General features: G+C 52.2%; 1 protein-coding gene across 1 annotated transcript in view; it reads left to right on the forward strand.

The window, feature by feature from the left end:
• fng (Fringe glycosyltransferase) overlaps nucleotides 1–23027 on the forward strand; it is a 114648-nt gene that overhangs the window by 84768 nt on the left and 6853 nt on the right. The window contains exons 8-9 of the mRNA XM_065448205.2: nucleotides 1546–1640; nucleotides 11014–11096. Of these exons, the coding sequence (XP_065304277.1) occupies nucleotides 1546–1640; nucleotides 11014–11096 (178 nt within the window). The remainder of the gene's footprint in view (nucleotides 1–1545; nucleotides 1641–11013; nucleotides 11097–23027) is intronic.

The following is a 23027-nucleotide window of genomic DNA, read 5'->3' on the forward strand; positions in this document are numbered from 1 at the left end:
TTTTTTTTTTTTTTTGTAGTGAGTCGTGGCAGAACAAAAGCTCACTCGGTAGTGATTTCCCCGGACTTCAAGAAAGTGGCACTGAATAACGCTGCAAACGGCAGAGGTGGCTTCATGTGTGGATGCTACCTATCTATAGTCTGTTGATTGTACCACCCTACACCTGCGGTTGACGCCGGAGCCTCCCTGCGTTAAACTTCGTGCATCTTCGCTACTGGTACAAATAAAAATAACTTTTTGTCGCTGTTACGCACTTCAAGGAGTATACTGTCTCATATTGTCGACGTTATAGAAACTTTGCACGATGGTTCTCGCGCGTGAAATGATTACACTTAGCAGGTATGAAGGTCGGGGAGTTAACGCCTGTGGCGGGTGTCTCGCGCACTTGAGCGAAACTTTAAAAATGTGCAAGTGCCACGAAGCTGGATAGAACCAAGGTAATGTTGTTTGCCGTCACTTGGAGATACTCATATTGTCTTTTGCATCCCTCCTGATTACATAGTTAGTCTTAATTAATTAATCAGTTTCTCAGATATTATAGTTAGATGGAAAGTGTAAATGAGAAAATTGTAGAGCAACATGACATACTCCCGATACAGCTTTCTGTTGCTCGATACGTGCCACACAAAAATGATTTTCCAAGTATGAAAGGAGCCCGCGAATGCAGGCAAAATTGCAGCGCGACTGGCCGCTTGAGGGTCTTAATTCGACACGGAAATCAGTTTCCAAATGCAGACCTGGCGTCGTCGACATTATCGTGACGTCACAACACGCGGCCAAAGTGGCTGACAATTCTGGCTGGCACGCGTGAGCAAAAGTATAAGGACCGGGGATTGCGCGATGAAACAAATTTTCTGCTCTGTCAGTTAATGGAACTTGAAATTGAGAGACTGCAGTCCAAACTTTGTCATTACGAATTTTCTAGTGCCCTCATCAGTTTCCGTTTACGCACGTTAATAACGCAGAAACTCAATTTTCTTTTTTTTTTTCGGCGCCCCTGTGGTCCGTATACTTTTGCTCACGGGTGTACATAGGTTGATGCTGCCCGCCGACGCGTGAGCGGAGCGAACCAACGTACCCAGTCCAACGTACCCATTACGACGTGACGGATCCACCTCCTTCATGGGTACCGAAACCGAAATTAGGTTCGTAGGTATTTAGGGCGTCGTGGTGCTTGGCAGCATTCTTTTTCCTTTTTTTTTTCTGCGGGTAGGTGGCGTCTAATTCCACCCCTACACCCCATCGACGGCCTTCTCTGGGTAACAGAGGCCTAACACCTGTCGCGCTCCGTCGGCGCGCAACAACGCGTCACAACGCGCAACAACGCGCGTTATCTGAGCTCACTCGAGCGCGGCGGGAAGTAGCCAGCGCCTGACCGTGGGCGCCCGCGGATGCGTTCGCCACAGTTACGGCGTCTCACGGACGGTTGCATTTTGACGCAGTGGCTTTCGCCATCGGCTCTTTTGCCGCTCGGCTGAAAGTGCGTCTCGCCTACTTGTAACGGGCGCAACCGCACTGAGCCGTGCTTTCTTTCTTTTCCTGCAGAGCACCTTCTGAAGAAGAATCTGACCGTGGTCGAGAACTTCCACTCGCACCTCGAACCCATGAAGTTCCTCAAGAAGGAGGCCCTCAGCGACCAGGTCAGTGAACCCTGATGTTTCTCTCCTCCGGTCTGTCAGTAAATTTAAAGGGGTGCACATAGTGTGACACCGAGTCTGGTAATTCTGTTGACGCGTTCTTTCCGTACTTTCATTCGCTTGGCGATTATACGAGTGAGCATGCCTTGTAATCCATACTAAATGGAACAGCGCAACAGCACGGCTCGTCTTCTGTTTGCGCTGTTCTATTCAATTTCAACATAGAAAATTTGCCACGCATTATTATTATTTTTTTTTTCACTCCAAAACGTCGGAGCCGATGCGTCAGTCCCGTCGGCGTCTCGGCAATCCAAATCTTTTTTTCTCTCCCATTCTGGCCGTTTAGGTGCAGGAAAAGTTCACGAAACTTGCTCCGTTCAGTGTTTTTGGCTCCTTTGAAATGCGGCGTAGTCCTAGATTTCTTTTTCTTTACCGATAAGCAGTGGAACCACCCTCGGCTGCAGGATGTCAAAATCTTCTGTCGTCACGGGTAGCTGGTACGGTAACTTTGGGGCCGCGTCGCCACTTGTACGTCCGTCTTGCTACCTTCCTGCCTTACCACGCTTTATCCCACGAAAGTGTGGTCGCTTAAGCCGAGATGCTGTAAAAAAGAAAAAAAAGAAAAAAATTGATGCAAGGCAATAACTGAATCGAAGCCATTTTGAGCAACCCATTCCCCCTCATTGCTTTTCTTTTTTTTTTCGAGTGGGCAGTTTGAAAAAAAAGCAGAAATATAAGATTAAGCTCTCGCTAATAGGAGCAGCCTGCCGTGAGTGGTTCGGCTCGCAATCTTAGGACAGATTCCTTCGTCTAAGCACAGCATCCTCGGCAGGTTCCTATCCGTGCCCTCCTTATTTACGCCTCCGCGTAAAAATAAGCGTCCTCGTCTCGTCGAGCAGGGAGACCGGCTCCGATTCGGCCGTGTGTATGCGTTTCACTTCGCTGTCGTGAGGCCATCGGGTATTTATATATAAGTGCGCTCGTCAAGCGATGGCGTGCCTTTCTGCGGCGCGGAACCGCAATGGGTGCGATTGAGATCTTAGAAATCTTGGGGGGCTTTATTGCGGGGAAGGGGGTGAGGGGGCCTTGTGGGCGCTCTTAGATTTTCTCGCGTCGTCTACTAGAAGGGTCGGTAGGGGGCGTACAGAAATCTCAACTGTGTTCGCACGCAGTTGCACTACAGGTGCATTTTCCCGGCAGCGTTGCAAGTGCTTGTTGTACGCTGTACTTGTTGTAGGCTGTGAAAGAATAGCTGCTCGACTGCCGTTGTCATTGAGAGGGTTGTTTTTTAAATATGTGGTTTTACGTGCCAAAACCACTTTCTATAGTTATGAGGCATGCCGTAGAGGAGGACTCCGGAAATTTTGGCCACCTGGGGTTCTTTAACGTGCACCTAAATCTAAGTAAACGGGTGTTTTCCCATTTCGCCCCCATCGAAATGCGGCCGCCGTGGCCGGGATTCGATCCCGCGACCTCGTGCTCAGCAGCCAAACACCATAGCCACTGAGCAACCACGGCGGGTTGTTCAGAAGGTGACCGATGGGGCCGCGTTTTGCCGTGGCCCGTCTGACGTACGGTCGAACGCAGCGGGACGCGGAGGTTCTTTCGTGCAGTAAGCCTTTGTAGGAGTGGTTCGAAAGAAGCCAGGGACACAATCTGCGAAAACCGTTTAGGATAAATGGCTACTCGTCCTTTTTGAAGCGGTAATACATTTGAATGCACGGTAATGCATTTGTGAGACGACACGTTTAGCGATGGTAGTACTTCTATTATTGTTTTTTATTATTGTTAGATAGTAATAGTCGGGAGGAGGGAGTGAAAAAGGCACACATGAACGAAGCAACCTCCTGGACAGCTTTGGCGATGTATTTGTAATTTTCAGACACATGCAATGCTGAGTGAAACACGATGCAATTCCAAATGATATTGTCGCAACGGCGATCGCGAAACCAGAAATGTTAGGACTAGCCAGATGCCAGCGAGACTGTGGTCATGGCTAACGCTCGTAGTTCACACCATGAGTTACTGTCGCCAAGGCCCGAGAACGCCAATGCAATCGCACTACTATCAAGGTGCAAGCACCGAAGATATAACTGTACCGCATTGTGAGCACCATTGAATAACGAAGTAAAGGCTGACGCGGAAAGAACAAAAGAGATGTGTCGCTGCAAGCTTCTGGTCTTCTTCGAAGGATTCAATTTCATTGAAGAAGCATTGGATTGAACAACTCAAGTCACTTGTCTGCTAGTATGACGTCACCTTACGTGAGACGATTTTATTCTCGCAAGTACACGGCGTGGCGTTGATTTAGTTTGTGATCTTCATAACTGAACATGTTGGACGCGAAGAGAGACGCCACAGAGAGGACGGATAACTGTCGTAATATAGCCACCTTTCGCAGGGGCCCACGTGCTACGTTCTTTGATGGCACCTGAAAACAAACCCGCTTGCGATTCAGGCCGACGCCATACGTCGTCCCGTTCCCCCGACGTCGTAAAAGACGCCCACGAGAAGGCGCAACTGCCGCTGTACGCAACACCAGGTGGCAGCACTTTGTCCCCGCGCGAAGTGTCTCTCTCTCTCTCTGTCGCACCCCATCCGCACGACTTCCAAAGTGGCTGCAATTTATCCAGCGGTTTCTTTCCTTCCTCTATTTTTGTTTTGTCCCGACACCTAATACACGACGCTGTCCCCGGAACCGGTGTCAACGTCCTGCCTCTCCTATACTGCGTCACACTGAGCGGGCTGTTCGTATCGCGGACCCGTTTATCGCTGCATCTTCTTTCGACGCACGTCTTCTAGCTCCTCTTACGTGGGCTGCCTTTATAGTCCACCACACGTCTGCGAGTGCGTCTTCCCGGACGAAGGCATTCGTTAGGCGTCTCCGTGTGCTCTATACTTCTCTGCCCACCAACGATACGTGTGGCTGCCGCAACGCCACCAGGTGCGCGGCATCGCCCAAGTTTTTGTTTGTTTACGCCTGGAATACCGGGACGGAAACGCGGAAAGCCGCGCTCGCTGTGGCAAGTATAGTGATGCGGCATAAAAAAAAAAATTAAGTGCACTGATACACAGCGCGTGTTACACTTCGCAGCTAGGCGAGATGCAGTGTTAACAACCCGGCTTCGCCGGAGAAATGTTTACGCCTGGAGGTGTAACGAGAGTATGCTTTACTAAAGGCGAGACAGCGCAGTAATTGGCCCGTGCCCTTTTTTGGACAACGTGAACACGTCCCGTGCTGCAGTGAGGCTGGCCATGTGTCAATTACATTGTACGCATTGTGGTCACGTGTATCTTAAGTTTAATTTCCTCTTGTGTTCTAATTTAATTTTCGTTTATTTTCCCCATTGATTGTATTGTTGAGCGAGAAAAGCTGTAGGCTAGGCTGTCACCGCACTGTCACGTCTCCTCTCCTCTAATATGCTCAGTCCAATGATCAAAAACGAAAGACGGCCCACGTGTTGCGCGGTTTAGCAGTGTCGCGAGATGTCGACACCGACGCTGTTCCGCGGGGCCCCGCCCCGATGTTCCGCTGAAATTAACAGGCATGACGCAAACGCATAGAAACCAAAACTGCCGTCACCTGCCGGGGCCTGTCTTGGTCACCCGCGTCCTCCGCGACACGTATCTACGCTTAAAAGACACACACACACACACACACACACACAGCAACGACTACAAGTGTTCACAGCGCGCGCGTCTCGAATTAAAGCGATGAAGGCAGCGAAGCCCGTAGCTCGTCCGGACCGGGGCGGGAAGCAGCTTTAACCTGCACGACGCGGGAGACAAAATTACACCTTTCCAGAAGTGATGATAACAGCGGCGCGGAGCAGTCGGGCGCCGACGGAGCGCTGGCCCGGCGTGGGAAATTTTCGCTGCATGGGCTGGGTCCACGCCGCCGCCGGCGACGGCAGGCCTGTGCGGTGCGCGCGCGAGCTTCAGCTGCATCGCGGCCCCGTCTTCTTCCCGCTGCCCCGTTCGCTATCTTTCTTCTTCGTACCGCTGCCCCGAAGGCGGCGATGGCGGTCATTAGCGGCTACCGGCTTTGGCTCGGGATCGCCCGCAGGCTGCTGCTGCTGCTGCCGCCGACCGCGCGATGCCGAAGAGAAAGAACCGAGACCAAAGATAAGGCCGCTCGTTGATTTAGCGAAGCTGCTGATGAACGGCCGCCCTGGTGGGACGTCTCGTCTTCGGTCCTGCTTCCGCGTGCTACCGGTCGAGTTTTCCACGTGCGTTTAAGCGCCGCGTAGGGTGTGTGTGAGTGCAGTATCGTAAAGGCACTTCCGGGTGATCGCTTCGTTCTTATTTTGTCGCGAAACCCCCCCCCCCCTTCGCCTCCTCCTCCGATCGAAAACCATTGAGCCGGTGTCTACTGCAAGCAGGTACGTTTCTCCTTTTAAGCCAGTCAGCTCCCCCTTCAAGAGTCCGTTTTGTAGGATCGCGTTTTGTGCAGTCCCGCCTAGGGTCTAGCTTCCGCTAAATATTCTCTCTTCCAGCTAGCACCGGCGTCCGGCACCTCCTGCGCCACCAAGCCTTGACGTGGCTCTACAGCTGTATCTGCTTCGCCCCATTCCCGGTCCCTCGCTTGCCGTCCATCGCTCGCCGTCTTCGTCCTGTCATTCTATACGGTCCCATCTTCCGCGGTCACGTGCACTATCCAGCCGAACCGCTTGCTTTGCTCGGGTGAGCCGCCACCGCTGTACTTTCTGAAGCTCCACTCCGCGACGTGCGCTTGCCTCGTTATCGGTTTCGTCGCTGTTAAGGTCAGCTCGCGACCGTCCCGGTGGACGGGGTATCCCGAACCATCCCCTGTATACCCGGGCCGCATCTCTCCTACGCCGAACCCCGCGGGCGAACCCTCGCTCGCAGTTAGAAGAAAAAAGGGAAAGAAGGAAAGGAGACCCGTCCGACCGTCGCGAAGAAGGCGAGGTGCGCGCTTGCCACGGGGGTCACGGCATGCATAAACACGTTTTTTTTTTTTTTTGTTCCTTCTATTTCTGGCCTCCGACAAATGTCTGAAAGCAAGCTGGACGCACTCGCTGGCGGCAGAAGCAGCAAGCTCGAAGCCTCCGCGTGTTCATCCTTCCTGTCCGGCTTGAACTTGTAGGCACGAGGAGAGAGGAGGGACTGTTTCTTCTTTTCGTGGGGCCGCACGAAAGCAGCGCAGAGACGCTGTGCTTGTGCTGCGCACTTCAGAAGAGGAAGGGGGTCCGGCGGGATGATGCGATGCCGCAGGGTGCTTGTTCGGGAAGGCCTACACGTATAGCAGCAGGCGGCCGGTCGGCTTGACGCCGTGGCCACCACTTGACCTGTCTTGGCGCGGCTACCGTGGTGCCGCGACAAACAAGTTGCTGCTGCTGCTGCCGCCGCTGTGTTCGGAGGTGCGGTCCCTCCCTGTCTCTCGGGGCCTATGCGCGTACCGCGTTTTCCGCTGTTCAGCCTCGGATGTCGCTGCGGGGCGTGTTTTTTGTCACCTCGCGGACTTTCACCCGCCGTTAAAAGGACGGCCACACACGCGCACGCATGTGCACGTGCGCTATAGATATCCGCACGTACGTAGTAGATGCGATGTAGCGATATTTTGGTGCGCTGTGTGCAGCAGCAGTGAGGACTGCTCACTGGAAGGTGCAAACGCCATGTAGAAAGCGGGTAATCTCGCAACAATCTCCAGATTAAAATTTTGGCCCCGTCTGTGAGGGCTCTCACAGCGACCTTATTAAAGCTCGTTTATGATCGCAGTATCGCTAGACGCCGGCTATTGGTTTGATTTTTCGCCTCTGGTCAAGTGCTTCCTAGGTTTACGTACAGATAGGGGGAGAGAAATAGAGAATTTCTTAAACATAAAGTAGTTCAGAATGCGAAAGAATTGTTTACTTACGATGTGTACGACCGTCCAACCTCAAATTGTCCCAACAAGTATGTGCCACTAATGAAACCACAGTTGTGCAGTCGCCAGTTCGTGGCTGATTACGGAAGCCGAGGTATAGCGGATCTCGGCCGCGACGACTGCATTTTGCGTTGGTGGTTACGACATAGGCATATGTTTCTTTGAAGTTTAGGTGGTCTCCGGATCAGATCAGGCAGTTCAGGGCATACCCTGCAGCGTCCTCCGCAGCGTGCAGTGCAGCATTGGGAAGTGACACGCTTCAAAAATATAATCTTTTTATGCGAAGCATATTACGAGAGCTCAACCCAGCTCCTCAGGCGCGGCGGTGTCGCCTTCAATACCACGTGACACCGTGACGTCACGACAGAGGAGAAACGGGGCTCCAACTCGCGCCGTCGCTCGCGGCGTCGCCGCGGTATATAAGCAGCTGCGCTTGCCTCTGCTAGACACTCACGAGGTGAGATGCCTCCTGGAGACAGAGCTGCTCGTTGGAATGAGAAGCGAATGCTGCGGGTGCTACAGAGACTGATTTTCTAGGTGGCTTTGGCTCAACGCTTGCAAGATGGGCTGGGTGGGAATCGAACCAGGGTCTCCGGAGTGTGAGACGGAGACGCTACCACTGAGCCACGAGTAGGATGCTTCAAAGCGGTACAAAAGCGCCTCTAGTGAATGCGGTGTTGCCTTAGAAACGAGCTGTTTCTAAGGCTCAGGCGTGCGTCGCTTGCTCAGGCGCACATTTCGTTGCCGCGCCGAACGCTGCGTTGCTCGACGCGTCCAATGCGGGTCGACGGGAACGCTGTCGCGTTCCACTCTTGAAGGCGAAGCAGAGTAACGCATGAGTTGTTTCTTCGTCTAGCCGAACCAAATATAGCCAAGCAACAGCAGTTCACCAGGCTAAACAGTGGTTCAACAACTAAAATAAAGGCTAGTATGCTTCGCATCCTGGGCTTAACCTTAGCTAAGCCACAGCCATTTTTTTATGCGAAGCATATTACGAGGGCTCAACCCAGCTCCTCAGGCGCGGCGGTGACCATGAAATCACGTGACACCGTGACGTCACGACAGAGGAGAAGTGGCTTTGGCTCAACTCTTGCAAGACGGGCTGGGTGGGAATCGAACCAGGGTCTCCGGAGTGTGGGACGGAGACGCTACCACTGAGCCACGAGTACAACGCTTCAAAGCGGTACAAAAGCGCCTCTAGTGAATGCGGTGTTGCCTTAGAAACGCGCTGTTTCTAAGGCGTGCGTCTCTTGCTCAGGCGCACATTTCGTTGCCGCGCCGAACGCTGCTTTGCTCGACGCTCACCGCGTCCAATGCGGGGCGCGTAGTCGCTGCCCTGTAGCCCATTGTCTTACACCCCTTGGCGGGCCGACGGGAACGCTGTCGCGTTCCACTCTTGAAGGCGAAGAAGTAATGCATGAGTTGTTTCTTCGTCTAGCCGAACCAAATATAGCCAAGCAACAGCAGTTCACCAGGCTAAACAGTGGTTCAACAACTAAAATAAAGGCTAGTATGCTTCGCATCCTGGGCTTAACCTTACCTAAGCCACAGCCATTTTTTTCTTCTTCTTATTGCGCGGGAATGTTGCGGCAAGGTGATTTACCCCTTAACGTTGGGCATTTGATTCCTGCGAAGCAGCGTTGTGTACCAACAAAAGTAACCTAACAGGTAAATAAGTAACAGAACAAAAACAACTAAGGTGCCATCGTTTTCAACAATATAGGTGGCCTCTGTGAGAGAGACCCACGAATGGAGTGCATAAGGACTCCGATCAATGTAATCTCAATGACGGTGATAGAGCGATTGCATGTCGCGGAACGTTCCCTCCGGCATTCTCCGCGCGAAACACTTAATGACCACACCGCGCACTTTGGGAACGCGGCCACGTTCGGCGGCCAACTCCACGCGAAAGTCCCAGGTCGGCCGTCTGATTTCGTCGTCTGTCCAGAAGGACAAGAGCGAATTGGAATGGAGCGCCGGCCGACCTCTCGCGCTGCTGCACAGGCGCCCGAGACTATGGCCGCCATATTATTATTAAAGGGACACTAAAGTGAAAAATGATTTCTTCTACATCAGTAAATTAGCGTTCTACAATACCAAAAACACCACTCTTACAACGATAAGACGTTTGATAAGCCAGAAAAAGCGCAAGAACGAAATACGGGTGGCGACGCCTACTTAAGTTCCCGCACCTGGGGGCTGTGACGTCTTGAATTTTGATGGCATCTTCTAGGGCCTACTAATTATATATAGTGGTACAGATTGACTACATTGTGTTCTAAAGGAACCAAATATTAAACATGGCAAGTTTCGGGAACCTTTATTCAGCCAACGCTGCCCAAATGCGAAAACATACTTTGGAATCCCTGACGTCACGCTGACGTACTGGCGCTGGGGTTTCGGCGCGAAATTCAAGTATTGATACTTGGACCTTCATTTTCTCATCTAATAATCAAACTATTTTTTTTAAATGACTGCCTGAGGGTTCTCAAACAATTCTTCATTAGTCTAAACTGATTTATTGTTTCGCTTTAGTGTCCCTTTAAGCCCGAGTAGCTTCTGCGGCCTTCTCTTCAGGTGCTGCGTTGTTAATGGCCTTCCCCTGGGTGCATTCAGCGAACCTTGTGTACCTACATATTCTCCGCACGGTGTGTACGGAGGAGCAGAGGACACCTTTGCTCGAGCGGCTGTCCGACGAATCGTGCCGTACTTGATGGATTGACGAAACACAACCTCACGGGATCACGAAGCGGCCCTTTGAGAGGCACGCAAATGGCCAAATGAGGGGGCGCGCTCGTTTGATTTCCTTTTTTTTTTTTTTCAGCACGCGTTCCCTCCCTGCCGGTTTTGTTTGGACGCCCGTAACGGCTGGCTCCGTCTGGGATTAGCCTCGCTTCCGTTGGCATTGCCTCTATCAATACAAGAAGCTGGAATGAGAGTTGGCGGGCGAACGAGTCCTGTGCACGACGGGAAAGCGTGCATACGTCGCGGTATTGAAAGGGAACGCCGATTGCTTCGTAGCAGCAGTACGTGGGAGAAGTGCGCCGACGCCGAGTTTGGCAATACGGACGCCGGTGTATAATAATAATAATAATAATAATAATAATAATAATAATAATAATAATAATAATAATAATAATAATAATATGTGTGTCCAATGCAGGAGAAGGCCTCGCTCTGCGATCTGCAATTATAACCCCTCTTGTGCGCTCAGCGGTGTGTGTGTGTGTATTGTAGTGTATATCGACGGTGTGAAAAGAGTGCATGTTTGCTGCAGATGGTTTCATAGAAGTAAAGAACTCGCTTGCTGCGACATTTGGCTGCTGAGCGCCGCGTGCTGAGCCGCTGAACGCCGCATCTTTGGTGTCTCCTGTCGGTATACGCCTTTGATCTCTCTCCGTTGCACCGCTCGCTGCGTAGAATCTGTCTGCGTACCAGTATAGTTAGAACACTGATTGACCCGGACGCTCGTTTCCTTGTGTTCCGCAGGTGACCTTCAGCTACTCCAAGTTCGGCAAGGAGCTGAACGTGCTCAATATCGACGGCTTCTCGCTCAGGGTAGACCCCACTAGGTAAGAAGTCACTTCTGGTGACTAATTTGAGCACTTTCTTTTTCTTCTCTCTTCTGTTTATACGTGAAGAAACGGCCGTGTCATGCACGCACGGCCTTCGCACAGAGGTAAGGACCAGCCGGCCGTTGCCCGGAAACGGCAAGGGCAGCCTTTACTTTTTTTGTGTGTCATAAGTCGTACTAATTATCAGAAACTAATTATCAGAAAACGAAAGTGTCGTATCGGCCTGTCGTTTTACGTATTACTCTTGTTTCCGGAATGGCGCAGTTCTGGATACGCTGGTACGAGAAGCAGCACCAGTATAGTGACGTCTTGTGACGTTGAGTTCAACTATAGAGTACGTCGCACTACCGTTGCAGTTGCCTACCTTGTGCTTATATAGCTGCTGTCGCTAAAGGCGTAGGCGGCAACAAAATCTCGTCGAAAGTGCACTGGCTTCTCTTATTTTTTTTTCTTAACTCTCCGTCAACGACGCTCGCGCAACACGATATGTTTCAATTAAGCGCCGCACGTTGCAGCATCGCCACGACCAGTGTACCGCTCCCATATTCGTCACTGCATGCAGTATTGCATGCAGTGGCGTAACTGTAAAGCTGTAAAATACCCGCACAAACATGCTAAATCGCTGAGACTAAAAGCCTTCTTCTTCTTCTTCTTCTCTGTAGATGTGTACGTCGAGTGATTTCCAGAACTGCGATTCTATAGCCGGACGCCATCGCGTCAAACTTGTCGGGAGCCGTCAACGTGGTCACGCGCGGAGTGTCACGCAGCGAAATGCGCAGAACGACGGCGACAAGTTACGCGAACCCTACGCGCAGGCGCTGCATTCGCGAAAATTGTGTCCCGCCACATGTTATATATACTCGGCCGGCAGCGATTCATCGAACGCCTGGAGGCGATTGCGGGAAACAGCCTTTTAATCTCCGCGGTGTGCGCGTGCCATCACGAGTTCCCACCCCTGACTCCCCCCTATATTAGCAGCGTACGTTTTCGCTCGAAAGCGTCGTCGTACCTCATTAGCCTCGGAATGCGGTGCGCGGGCACCTATACGTCGAGAATATCGTGAGTTACCACCCACTGCATACCGAAATAAGGTTCCTGTATGGACCACCGATTTAGCAGATGGCGCCGCACGTGCAATTCCCGCGACGTGCGCTTATACTTTACGTTCCCGCATATCTTCCAGCCCCATGCGTCTTTCATCGACGCTCGCAGTATACTCTTCCAGTCTGCCGCAGTCCTTGTGCTTGTGCACTCTTGCAACAGTGCAGAAGGCGAGTGGCCTGTAGCCGCCTGTAGTCAAGTAGCCGCGCGTCTCGGCTTCGGATTCCGCGCCCGATCGTAACTCGCGGATCGAATTATCGCACCGGACAGCCGGACCTCCCGTTCCGAACCCCCCCGCTGCGCTCGATGAGACACCGGCGTGACGTACAACGAAAAGGACGAAAGGAGTACACGGCGATGTTGCAGAAGGGCGTACGGTAGCTCCGCGCGGGCAATCCGTGGGGCTATATAGCGTTGCGCGCGCAGTAATGCGGACGGCCGTGGCCATTGTCTGTTGCGATGATGGCTGCTTGTCATGCCGAGGCAGGCGAGAAAACGTTTCCCGCTGCGAGGCGCTCCTGCCCGTGCGAATGAATGCCCCCCGCGTATCCCTCGTGACAGCCGCGTCCGGGAGTTTCGCCAGAGTGCAACACTCGGATGTTGCCGCCTCGCCGCCTCTCGTGGCTTCTCGATCGGGAAGCCAGTGGCCGACGTGTCGACAGCTCCGTTCTCTTCAACTTCTTTCTTTCTATTTTTTAAAATTCTATATGTAATCAAAGCGTTATTTTCAACCGTTTCGTTAACCCTTTGTTTACTGCATTTGTCTGTCGTTACCACGCTGTTGTTGGCACCACGACAAGCGTTGTACTCTACTACGATTAACGAACATCTTGTCTGTGTGCCCTGCCCCATATATAATAATCGGAGATTTTAATGCGCACCATATAGCATGGGGAAGCGCAAAAACAAATGCAAGAGGGCAAAGACTTGCAAACTTCGCCTGTAACCACGGCCTTTCACTTCTGAATGACGGCAGCCCAACGTTTATACGAGGCGTGAATTATGGCAGCTGTCTTGACCTAGCTTTCGTCTCCAGCACTTTCACAAGATATGTTAAATGGTTTTCGGATATCGAGACACACGGGAGTGATCATATTCCTACATACCTTGTCATCAAAGGAATGTCCAGTCCCACCCCACGGAACACCATTCGATTAATTGATTGGACCACTTTTACTTCCACCATGGAGGATGCTTGTCGAGAGGGCTTGTCCTCTGGATTAGAGGAAGCAATCAAGTCTGCGATGCTACACGCCACGCGCACGGTCACGGTTTCGTCGAAGCACACGGAATTGGATATAGAGTTGGAGCGACTTCGTGCGCTTCGTCGTCGTGCGGAACGGCGTTACCGGCGTACAAAGTCCATCGAAGACCTTAGGACAGCCAGACGACTACAAAAGAAACTTCAACGTCGCATGGATAGATTGGCATCTCGACGTTGGGCAAGATTTTGCCAGTCACTAGACCCCCGAAAGCCGCTTTCCCCCATCTGGAGAACCATACGTGGTCTACGTTCCTTCCCTGAACAACGCTTCCCATTCAAGGCGCTGGCGCTCTTCCAGGGGCGGCCAGAGGCTGATGTTGCAGAAGACTTTTGTGCAAGGATCGCTGGCCAAGCAACCGGTCCAGGCTTTCCAGCCCCCAGTCGCATCCCTGTTTCACGTGACGGCCGCATGGATCTTCCATTCATAATGGAGGAACTAGAAGCGGCTCTTGCTCTATGCAGGCGTTCTTCATCCGCGGGACCAGATGGAATATCCTACCGCGCCTTGAACAACCTGAGTGATGGCGCACGGAGAGAACTGTTACATCTCTACAACTTATCTTGGCAGGAAGGCATGGTTCCCGAAGAATGGAAGATAAGCCGCTTGGTCCCTCTCCTGAAGCAAGGCAAGTCCCCACTTGAAACCACCTCATACCGCCCAATAGCGCTGGCCAGCTGTGTGGGAAAGATAATGGAAAAGATGATCCTTGCCCGCTTGGAGTGGTACCTGGAGCACTACAACATGTTACCGAATTGCATGGCTGGTTTTCGTCGAGATCGCTCTTCCATAGACAGTGTTGTTGATCTCGCTACGTACGTCCAGCTTCAAAAGTCACGCAAAAGATTATCTGCAGCTCTGTTCTTGGATGTCAAGGGGGCATACGATAACGTATCTCACGAGGCTATCCTCGATGCTCTTGAGATGGTTGGCCTACGTGGTCGAGTTTTCCAATGGATCTCTCATTACCTTTTTATGAGATCGTTCTTTGTCTGTACCGGTGATGGTAAAACCGCACTACACTACACGTACCGAGGTGTACCTCAAGGCGGTGTACTAAGCCCTACCCTATTCAACCTCACACTCATTGGTCTCGTTGATCATCTGCCAGCAGCGATCAAGATATCAATGTACGCCGACGACATATGTATATGGACCTCAGGTGTGACACGTCCTCAGATACGTGCAAGACTTCAAAAAGCTGCTACTCTAACAACTCTATACCTCCGCAACCAAGGTCTTGAAATCTCGTCAGACAAATGTGCACTGATGGCGTTCACTCGCAAACCAATGTCACCCTACGCCATATCAATAAATGGCCAGATAATTTCTTATGAGAAGAGTCACAAATTTCTTGGCATAATCATTGATAGAGATCTCTCATGGAGCCCGCACGTTACCTACTTGAAAAAGCGTCTGACAGCAATCTCCCAACTTTTCAAGTTTCTGGGAGGAAAGACTTGGGGAATGTCAGTGCATGCAATGTTGGAATTGTACAGGGCTCTTTTTCTGGGCTTCTTGAGATACAGCTTGCCCGTACTGACCATCACCTGCCAGAGAAATCTTCGTGCTCTACAGGCTATTCAAGCTCGGGCTCTCAGGGTTTGTCTTGGTTTGCCAAAATGCACATCGACAGCAGCGACTATTGCGATTGCTCAGGACCAACCTATACAAACACACATTGCGGTAGAAGTGTTGAGAGTGCACATTAGGCACGTTGCCCGTGCCTGTTCCCACCATCTGGCAACACTACCTTCAGAAAGGCCGCAGGCAGCTTTTTGTACTACGATTTCGGAGTATTACACCTGCCTCCCATCAGGCTACACCCCCGCAACTAAGCCATCGATTCCTCCATGGTGTTTGGCTCAACCCGCAGTGCACCTCACCATACCAGGAATCAGGAAAAAATCTGAGCTGTCATCACCAGCTCTTAAACAACTAACTCTGCTTCTTTTGCACGAGAGGTACGCCGAACACGTACATATTTATACTGATGGATCGGCAACTCTCCAGTGTTCCTCTGGAGCCGTGGTCTTCCCAGCGAAAGCCACCACCATCAGTTTCAAGACATGTCACCCAACGACACCGATGGCCGCGGAACTTGCAGCCCTTCGCGCTGCACTTCTACTCGTCAACCAAGAACAACCTCGAAGGTGGTCAATATTCAGTGACTCCAAGGCTGCACTGCAATCTTTGCTATCGGCCCTGCGGCGCGGACCACACGAACAACTGGTATTTGAGATTAGAGAACTCATTCATACCTTAACTGAGAAAGGACACCACGTGACATTTCAGTGGCTTCCAAGTCACTGCGGAGTCATAGGGAACGAACACGCTGATAACGCTGCTCGGTCGGCTCTTCAAGGGGACGAAGAGGAGCCGATACCGTTATCAAGGACAGATGCCGCTCGAAAACTTCGAATGATCAGCCGTCACATCACGTTATCCTTGTGGAACGCTGGAAGTTTTCACAACTACCGACTCCACCATCTTGACTCCTCCCTACGCCTTTGTATTCCAGCTGGGCTCTGTCGTCGCGAAGCTACCCTGCTTTGTCGACTATGGCTAGGGGTGGCTTTCACCAAGTCTTTCGCTTACCGAATTGGATGGGCCGACGACGCCTCGTGTGAGGACTGTGGCAACGAGGAGACTTTTCAACACCTTCTTTGTGACTGTGCTCGATATGCTTTACAGAGACAATCACTTGCAACCGCGATAGCGCGCTTTGACCAAAGACCTCTCACAGAGGAACTCATTTTCAGATACCGCCATCATAAGCCATCGCAGCAGAGGGCGACGAGGGCACTATTGCGGTTCTTGAGGGCGACAGAACTGGACAGGCGACTGTAGCCTGAACAGATGTTGATAGTGCACCAAGTGTCAGTGTGCTGTGCGATGACAGTGTTCGGTGACAGTGACCGATTGTGATTGTGTCTATGCTCCTTCCTTTCCTTTCCTTATCTCTACTTTGTTTCCACTTTACCTCCCCCTCCCCTCTCTCCCCAGCGTGGGGTAGCCAACCGGATTTTTTTTCTCTGGTTAACCTCTCTGCCTTTCCCCTTTCCTCTCTCTCTCTCTCTCTCTACTACGCGGAAAGCTAACTTCAGCGGCATCATATAGATGAAATCTTAAAATATGTACTCTTTAGCAGGAAACCAGAGCGAAAATTTTGCTATTTACCATGATATCCTTTTGGGGAAGAAAGGGTTAAAGAGAGAAGCATAAATTTAGCCCGAATATGACCTGAGCGCATAGTATTTGTCTTTCCTCGTTTGTGCAAATGGTTCGAAGCTTGGGCACAGAGCTTATAAATGTGAAGAATGTCGGCTCATTAGACAACTTCGGTCAGCCAAGTCGAACACGCTTTAATACTGCACAGACAACTGGGTCTTTCTAAGGGTGACTGCGGTGTCCTGTTGCGTACGAAACATGTTCGGACGCATCGGTTGCTCTTCTATATGAATGCATTTCGTCCTTCTTCTCTTGCGCTTTGCTTTAGGACCACCTATAGCTACAGCGTACCAGGAAACATTTAATTCTGGGCACGCGTCGTAAGTAATTACACACACCACGCGTTAATCTCTGCACCGTCTGCGTACTTCCAGATCCGAGTAAATATAGAGTCACTTGGCATTTCGGGATCTTCTCGTTATACGAATAGTGAGCATCTTTTCCGCGTTCTTCGCGGGTTTGGCAAAGCGACGATTCGCATTCCTTTACTTCAAGTGCCACCAGCTACATCCCGAGTGCTTGCACTTGAGAGACCGTGCAAGAAAGAGCTGAGTACAAGGGCGAGGACGGTGTGACGCGACAGACTGCAGTGGTTGCTTTCCGCTGTTTAGCATTTCTTTTAGGAAATGGGCGTGCCGAAACCGCAGGTGTCCCGAGCGCGAAAAGAACTGCGCGCCAACTTCGAGCAGCCCGCGAATAAATTGGGACGTTTGGCCTAGCGGATATCGCCGGCGCAACTGTCGCCTGCGCGAGCGTGCGACATAGGGGTCGCCACTGTCGCGCGACTCGGACAGGCGCCGCGCGCGACTGTCGCGACTTCTCGCGCGATCGCGGGCGGGATTTTCGCAACTGCGGCAAACTGTGTACTTGGTCGAGGCCACTGGACGCTTGCGCGGTTCGTCGTGCTCCTGTTCGCGCTCGTATACGCGTTCGCTTCGCCATACATTCACTGCGTGACTTTTGCCAAACAAGCCCTGACGCCCACGTACTCTCCCGGTGCTCCTCCTCCTTGCCTAGTGGAACGTGTCTGTCCGCGCAAGCAAGGTTCATCTCCTTGCGATTGGCAACGGGCAGTCAGGCAGGTAGGCAGACAGACACAAGCTGCCTCTAGTGCCAGAAGCAACGTTCGAATCCAAATATACTGACAGGCTCTTCGCAGAGGGACCCATTGTCTCAAAGCGAATTTGGGCCGGTCGCGTATTCCCATCTGTGCACCGTCTCGGTGAAACAATGCGTCCCACTGAGTTACCCGCAGCTATAAGTGGCTTTCGCAGTCAGCGCTCTTTCAGATAGAGAGGGAGAGAGAGTGAGAGGAGAGAGAGCGACCGCTTGCTTTCTTCTCGAGCTGGCCAATTGGCCGGGAAAGCAGTGTCTACATTGACTTGGAGGAGGCGCCGTTCACCATCTACACAGGCGCTTGAAGTGGAGGCAACTGCCTCCGTTTGCGGGACTCTGTATGCACGTCCGTGGAGCGACGTCGACGATGCGCCGGTTGTAGAGAGCTCTCGAGCCTGTAGCAGGTGGCTCGCTCTGCTTTGTCGATGGAGTCGCGTGTGCGCATACGGAGTGACTTGACTGTTTCGAGAGCAGAAAGAGGAGAAAGACAACGTCGCCGAGCTGTCCCGGAGGGAAGGAACTAACAAATCGAGCGAAGAATCCATTGTTGCCTTTGTCCTCTTGAGTTCACTAGAAAAGTGCAGGTCGAAACAATGGGCAGCACTCCAGTGAAATCCAGTTTCGACTCCACTTGAGCCGCGTGTGTTAAGACTTCGTGTCAGCAGCTACATTGTCCTGTGCCCACGATTGCTGTTTCCAAGCATTTGTGCCAGGTTGCAGTCCAATCAAAAAGCGGCTGCTGCAAGGGCAAAAGGGGAGACAGTGCTCCACGAGTTTCAGATTTGTGTGTGTGTGTGGGGGGGGGGGGGGGGGAAGCATAACAATTACAAGGTTGGCATTGTTGGCTCATTCACGAAATTTCCCGCGCAGATCCAGTGCCCTATAGCGGTGAAGCGTCGACAGTTCTTGCCGATTGCGCAAGGGAAGGTAACCGTAGGCGGTATAAAGGAATGCTGGCCTGGTAACCTTTGGCTGAACATTTCGTGTTATTTTATTCTTTGCTTACATAACCAAATCTACCCGCACCTGCATAACTAACCTCAACGTAGGCTTTCTTCAAGACGCCGTCATTCCCCTAGTAAAAAAATAAATATAAAAAATGCAGGTGCACACATTACATACAGTTTTTAGAGCGTCGATCATGTCAGCAGATGTTACAGGGAACTCCGTCGTGGCAGCAGCACCTAATATTTCAACGCCATTACAAACAAAGTTGGTGCTACCTCGCCGTGACCTTTTTTTTGGTGCGTGAGCTCCTCTTATTTTCTAGGATGCTCCCACTAAGTGTACACAGTTCGCGGGCTCACGCACGCGCTGGCGACCTTGGCGCCACCTGCCGTCATTCCAATAGTGGCGGCAGCAGCAACGGCTAAGCCATCCAGCCGGCCTCCAGGCCCGGGGCTTATTACGTGCCGCCGCGTCGTCGCCGCCGCCGCCCCAGACAGGTCGCAGACGCGGCGCAACATCTGGTAGCCGAGGGGAGAGCGCCGCCCCTCTTACTGCGCGACGATGCACGCGTGCTGTCTGCTCCCGGTCACAAAAAAGGAACTAACAGACACATTGCCGGAGGAGGCGCGGACTGCAGTGCATGCAGGGGTCAAAGGAGCAACAGTCTTCGCCCCCGGGGCCGGGCTGCGGCGAAAGCACAAGCTGGTAAAAAGGCGTCCGCCGTCCTCGAAGCCGTCCTCGAAGGAGAGGGAGGCGCTCGGGGGCGGGAAACGTCGAGGCGCGCGAAGCACCGACTGGAACTTCCACACGTGGTACGCAGTGGAGTCCATCTGCCTCTCTTAACTGGCGCTTGAAAGAAAGAAAGGAAAGTTGTTGCAGTCGACGGCAAAGTGGCCGGAGCCCTGCGCTCTCGCTGCCTTCTTCACAGCGCTGTCAGGAGCTCGTCACTGTTCCTCCACCGGGATATTGGGTGAGCAGTGTTGCGCTGCCCGTATGATGATCAGAAAGATCACTGCAGAAATGTCAGTAGCGCTTCTGGACACAAGTTACAAGCAGGGTGTTGTGTGGTGGTTCCGCAAGCGTATTGCAATTCCCTGTATCTCTGTTCTCCTTCGCTATGGCTATACGTCTTGGCCCCGGTAACGCTTACTGACCCTCGCAGCCGACCTGGCCCTGTCGCGATGATGAAAGTCAACGGACTTTGCCTTGGGAGTATCACTAGGAAGGATGGGGTTGGAAACTGCAGAAAAACACCCAAAGGCGAAAGCGCAACGACAGCCGTTTAAGGAAAGGCGGATATTCGAACGGAACTTGTTCTGTACACGTTCCTTCCACAGGCAGGGCGGCAGACTGTCTCATGGGTTCGCATGGCGGAGTATAGTGCTTACAGCAGAAATATGAATGCGCTCTCGGAGTGAATGTCAGCGAAAAGAACAAGGATGAAGGCCTAGAAGGGACGGCAGGGGGGATGACTAACGAATATATTCGGGGCAGAGGTAGCGTGTAACTGTTGGAGAGGGCCGAGCGATAAGCCTCTGCCTGTGCTGGTTACTGTTGACGTGCAGTCACGAGGGCCGTCTACAGAAATGGAAAAAAAAAAACTGCGCGCTGTTTTCCTAGCAGCAGAGCTAAGCTTGAGACTTGTTCAAATGCTCTGGTTGGAACAAATAAGACGGAGACAACCCAGGGGTGAAGCACAACCTCAGCAATCGCGCCTGAAGATACGAGTCACCGGGAACGAGTTATGACTGGGGTTTATTAAAGGGCTGAATGAAAGTTCTAGATATCTGTAAATAAACTCCTTGTGAACGCCTCTCTATATTATTATTATTATTATTAATATTATTATTATGAAGTGCGCTATCTTGAGTGCTTAATTTCCTGCTTTAATCATTTAGTTACGCATATCGACGGTGAATTACGTTTAACACAATACCTTGGCGTAACAGAAATTAGCACTAAATCTGGGTCAAACAGTATAGTTTGCGCCCGGACCGGTATGCCTGGCGTCCCTCGGACTGCATTCGCAACAACTGAAAGCACCTGAGGGTAGGGACAACGTTTCTCCAGCCCTCGAGAGCAATTATTATAGGCTAACTTCAAACCTTTCTGTTTTTTTTCTCGCACGTCAAGAGTGCCGCCATCCTCTGACACAGACTCTACGCAAACGGACCAGCAAAGAGCTTCCATTTCTAGGGTGACGTGCAGGAGCGAGTGCAGAGCGTCGTTATTTAATCGTCCCCCAATCCGTTCTCTTTCGCGTGTCACCTCCAGCCATATACACTCGCAGGGGCCTCAGAGACGTGCTCTGTCGCTCGACGCTTTCCTCGTATCTTCCGCTAACACTTCCTCTACGTACAGTGATTTTCGCCAATAAGCCAGATACTTACCGAAGAGTCTCGAAGGTGTACTAGGCGCGCTCGCTAGCTAGCCTGGGGTGCCACTTTTCACGACGATTATGCGACCTTCTGACCTTTGGCCTCGCGCGAAGGCTGCATTTCCATGTCTGTGCCCCGTCCCTCGGCAGGAAATGGCGAAGGCGCACGGGATGAAACTATTGAACGGTTCATCGCATCGCGCGGCCCACCCGAAATGGCTCTGCGCTGGACGTTTCCTCCTTATTTTTCGGGGCCCCGTCACGAATAAGCGCACCGAGAGGTCGCCGGGTCCCGCGCAAACGCCCCGTTTGCCACCGGGATTGACACATTGGGAAGGGCGCGCCGAGGTTACGCGAAAAACGGCGATGATCCGGGCGGAGGCCCTGTTATTTGGGCGCGCTAGCAGGTCGTGGGTCGTGGCGCCACCGATGATGACGGCCGCTGCCCTGCATGCCTTGTTGGTGTCCTTTAATAGCGCCACTTGCTCATCTCGACTTCGAAATCGGGCCCTCAACCGTGACTGTGCATCGGCCCTACGAGATACCGGGGGCGCTGGGAGGCATGTTATTTGGTCCCTCTATGAGAGAGATGGAAGGGGGGAAGAAAGGCACCTAGGTTTGCGTGTCACTCCGACGTCAATCGTGGAAGATATTTGGGTCGTTTTACTTATTGTCGTCTGTATTGCCGCGCGACACTTCGTAGACATCTAAACTACATGTGGGTCGGCATTTACTGGCTGATAACCCGTGTCTTGGACCATATGGGAAGGAAAGCACCTAGGTTTGCGTGTCAGTCTGACGTCAATCGTGGAAGATATTTGGGTCGTTTTACTTACTGTTGTCTGTATTGCCACGCGACACTTCGTAGACATCTAAACTACGTGTGGCCCCCGAACACCGAGTCGGCATTTACTGGCTGATAACCCGTGTCTTGGGCCATATTCACACAAAAATACAAGGTACTTAAACTAGGAGCAGATGCAGGCAATCGCGGACATAATAATATAGAAGGCGGCCAGACTGTGGCAAAGCAGAACTTACGAAAGAAAAGTTATATCAATTCGAACCCAAGGTCCCTTCCCGCGAGTGCCGCATATGTATATGCTCTGTGTCCGTCCCTGTGCGCAGTCGTGAATGGGTCAGCGTTGCCATGGCTACCAACGAGCTCTTGCAACAGACCGGGAGCTCCGGCGCTGTACAGCGCGGTCGTTGTACAATGCGTGGCTCACGTTCCGCGGAATCAGCGTCCGCCGCTTCTGGTATGCGTGTGCGCGTGGTGGCAACTGCGTAAATTAAAGCCGGCTGCTAGTCGAGGGGTGTCTTGTATGTAGTTTGAACAGTCTCTGCGCAGGCACCCCGTCAAGGGCCGGCGCAGCCACACCTCAGATGGTAGTGTGGTCTTGTTTTGTATTTCTTAAAGATGACCACGCAGAGTGTCGCAACAGGCGTGATTAGAGGAACCGACCGCCATCCCCCGTCGGAGTCTGTTGAACGGTCTTTCAGTAGCGTCACTCGCCCTGCGGCCTAAACAACGTTGTCCGATGGCGCCTCCCGGTCCCGACGCGTGTCGGCGGAATGGGAGGGCGCTGCGGGCGCTTTGTGCTTTTTTTTTTCATATACGCTGTTGACTGCTGCGGTCGCCAGTGGCCCAAGGCTGTGTTGCGCTTCGTAATTACAGGGACCCCTCGGTGACTACGGCTCGTTCGCGACCTGTCTTTCATCTGGGGCTGTCCTGGACAACCCCCCCCCCCCCCTTCTCGGTCCTTTTACCCCACCCGATGTTGCGCCGCTTTTCTGCTCGTTTTGCTGTCTCAGTCGCCTGACCGGACTCGGCGTCGTTTGTAAATTGGCCTTGCGCAACCGCGCGATCATTGCGGGCGAGAGCGGGCCAGG

This window comes from Dermacentor albipictus, chromosome 8 (assembly GCF_038994185.2).
Source record: "Dermacentor albipictus isolate Rhodes 1998 colony chromosome 8, USDA_Dalb.pri_finalv2, whole genome shotgun sequence".
Classification (NCBI taxonomy): Eukaryota; Metazoa; Arthropoda; class Arachnida; order Ixodida; family Ixodidae; genus Dermacentor; species Dermacentor albipictus.